The 2,817-nt window shown below is 32.2% G+C and overlaps 1 protein-coding gene across 1 annotated transcript; it reads left to right on the top strand.

Moving 5' to 3' along the window:
- Nucleotides 1-498: 498 nt before the first annotated feature.
- Nucleotides 499-1,398, top strand: LOC134247546 (uncharacterized; the record flags this gene model as incomplete). The annotated part of the gene is made up of 2 exons (XM_062729889.1): nucleotides 499-995; nucleotides 1,256-1,398. Coding segments are annotated over exons 1-2 (640 nt in total), but the record flags the coding sequence as incomplete, so codon positions are not given.
- Nucleotides 1,399-2,817: the final 1,419 nt, after the last annotated feature.

Here is a 2,817-nt window from a genome sequence, read left to right as displayed (position 1 = left end):
ATTTTTTTCATACCTTTATTCACAATGTTTATCATTTTAGATTGCAATATCCAAAATATATATTATTCCCAGAGCCCAACATTTTTTAGAATGTGGCACTGAAGAATGTTAAAGAAACTGTGAGCTATATTGTAACAATTGCCATTTAAAATTATGCAAACAATGTAAAGCAGAGCATCTGAAAAATCCAAAAAAAAAAAACCATGAGGTGGTCTTTTGCCAACAACGCAAAAGACAGCTTACTGTGGAGAAATGTGAAATCCACCCCACTAAAGATGTGGACATGCTTTGTGAAGAATGCCTATTTTATAAGTTTGTTCTAAATGCGTCACACAAAAAGAACATCGGGTGCACATATTTACTGACCTCGAAACGGTTTATGCAAATAAATATGCAGTCTTTCAAGAAGAAATCTCTACAATTAACGGGTACTTTCTCACTACATCAGAAAGTTTACAGGAAGAAACAAAAAATGATACCTGAGACATCAAACGAATCATGGAAAACATCAGATCAGAAATGAAGACTGACGGTGAGTCCCTGAAAAGTCTGGTGGACACAGTTGTATCTGAGAACATGAAGCAGCTAGACCTGATAGAGCAATCACTGTTAGAGGATCTAAATACCCAAGACAAGACATTTGACAATTACATCACTTATCTTAATTACCTGGCGAATGAACTTAACATATGCCTATCCCCTACAGAGCCCCACAAATTAATGTTTGCAAAGAAACCAAAGATCCATTTCTTACTAGAAACAACAAAACCAGCCACACCAGGGTTTACTGCTGGCCAATACAGCAAAAGTGATGTCACCAAATTACTTGGTAAAATACGAATCCCCAAAACCGAAGGAGAGAAAAGAGAAATTAAGTCCATGGACAGTGTTTACAATACAGCAATGAAACCTACACATCAACAAATGAAAGAAAACAATAAGAAATCTACAGTGAAACAAACATTGTCCCTATCTTCCTCTGTAACCAAGGTCAGGTAGTTCAATGTACCAGGTTATGATCACATATACCATCTATCACAAGAAAAATCAGACAGACTCTGGATCAGTGACGATGAGGGTAATCTTGTGTAAACAGATGTTCAGGGGAATGTGATACAGAAGATATAAAACAATGGTAGATATGGTTACCACACAATCACACAGGATGGGAATCTTATATTTACAGACCAAGACAAGAAAGTCATCAATAGGATAACACAGGATAATAATTTCACTGAATTCTTTAAAATTGCAGACTTGCGTCCACTCAGCATACACTCCTCCCAAATCAACAGGGACTTACTGGTGGGGATGAGGAAGAGAGGCTAAAGTCACCAGGTACAACAAGACAGGAAAAGAATTACAGAACATACAGAGGAATAACAATGGACAGGAACTGTATAGAAAACCACACTACATTACAAAGAACATCAATGGCGATATATGTACATCAGAAATTAATAAGGGTGTAGTCGTGGTAAATAAATCTGGACAATATAGGTTCTCCTACAAAGGTCGGAAGTCAGAGTTTCATCTACATGGAATTTGTACTGATGTCCTCGGCCGCATCCTGGTTTGTGATAGACACTATAATAATAGCACTGTTTATCTCCTTGATCAGGACGTCAGTTCTTGATTATGATTAACCAATGAAGTTCAAATTTGTTATGCTGGTTAAATATACTTATGCTGAGTTTGTTTTAATCTCTACGTTTTCTTTATATAATAAGAATGAATGGGTAAAGAGTGTTAACTGTTCCCACTTTTAACTATAAATCCTTGGGTTAATTGGTTTCTTCTTGAAAAAAGAGCTTTTAAATAAAATGTAAATAAATAATTTTATAATCACATAATGATTATTTTCTTTGGGTCAAGTGGTCGTTGTTTGAGGGAAAAGAAATTGATTCGTTGGGATATTTAGAATTTTATATTCGAAAAAAAAATGTAATAGTGCAGTTTTAAATTCTTAAACATTTTTTTTTAATTCATGGATCTCTTTATACTAAAATACAGAAACAAAACGTCCCAAGAGAAAACGATGTCGTAGTTTGACGATTTAATTCACAAAAAAGAAAACAAAACTGAAAAATTGTTGTAATGTTTTATTTTCCATCTGATTTTAAACTCCAAAAATAAATGTCTTACATTGTGTATACAATGACAAAAGCATTACTGGAAGAAATAGCAATTTCTATGTCAAAGATGTTGAAAATATTTTCAAGAACATTATTCAAGGATTATGTGAAAGAATGTGTTTGATAATTGATTGCATGTTTCTACTAATCGTATTGTTCATTTGAATAAATAAAAAATTAATAAAATTCAAATATATGTGTAAATGAGAACTTTCTTAAAATTGGAAAAGAAAAAAGTATTCTGTACAAAAAGTCCGCAAGCCCTTAGATTGTAGGTTCTTGATTTTTCATTTAGTAAGACTAGGATTTGTGTATGTATAAATATTTTTCCTAGATGCATGTATACAATTTTGAGCACTAGTCATTCAAGTTTAGCCAAAAAGAAATTACGTGCATAAAAACTAATTTTCAATGCTCAAAAATGCATTTTAAAAAGTAAAAGGAACAATAAAGTTACACACTTAAAAAAACATATGTAAAGGATTTCAATGTTCCTAATCATTCATAAACAATTTTTTTCCTCTCAGTTGTAATAATAAGATATTTTGAAATAAAATTAAAGAGAACATTGTAGAAATATTTGATAAATTTAGATATACATGTATCACAAAAATCATCATTAACTATTGATGAATAAAATAACTTGTCTAGCGAGCAGAATTCCGCCATGTTAGCAATATTA

This window comes from Saccostrea cucullata, unplaced genomic scaffold, assembly GCF_032062105.1.
Source record: "Saccostrea cucullata isolate Sc308-1 unplaced genomic scaffold, CSIRO_AGI_Scuc_v1 ctg20381, whole genome shotgun sequence".
NCBI lineage: Eukaryota > Metazoa > Mollusca > Bivalvia > Ostreida > Ostreidae > Saccostrea > Saccostrea cuccullata.
This window is presented reverse-complemented; position numbering and strand designations above follow the sequence as displayed.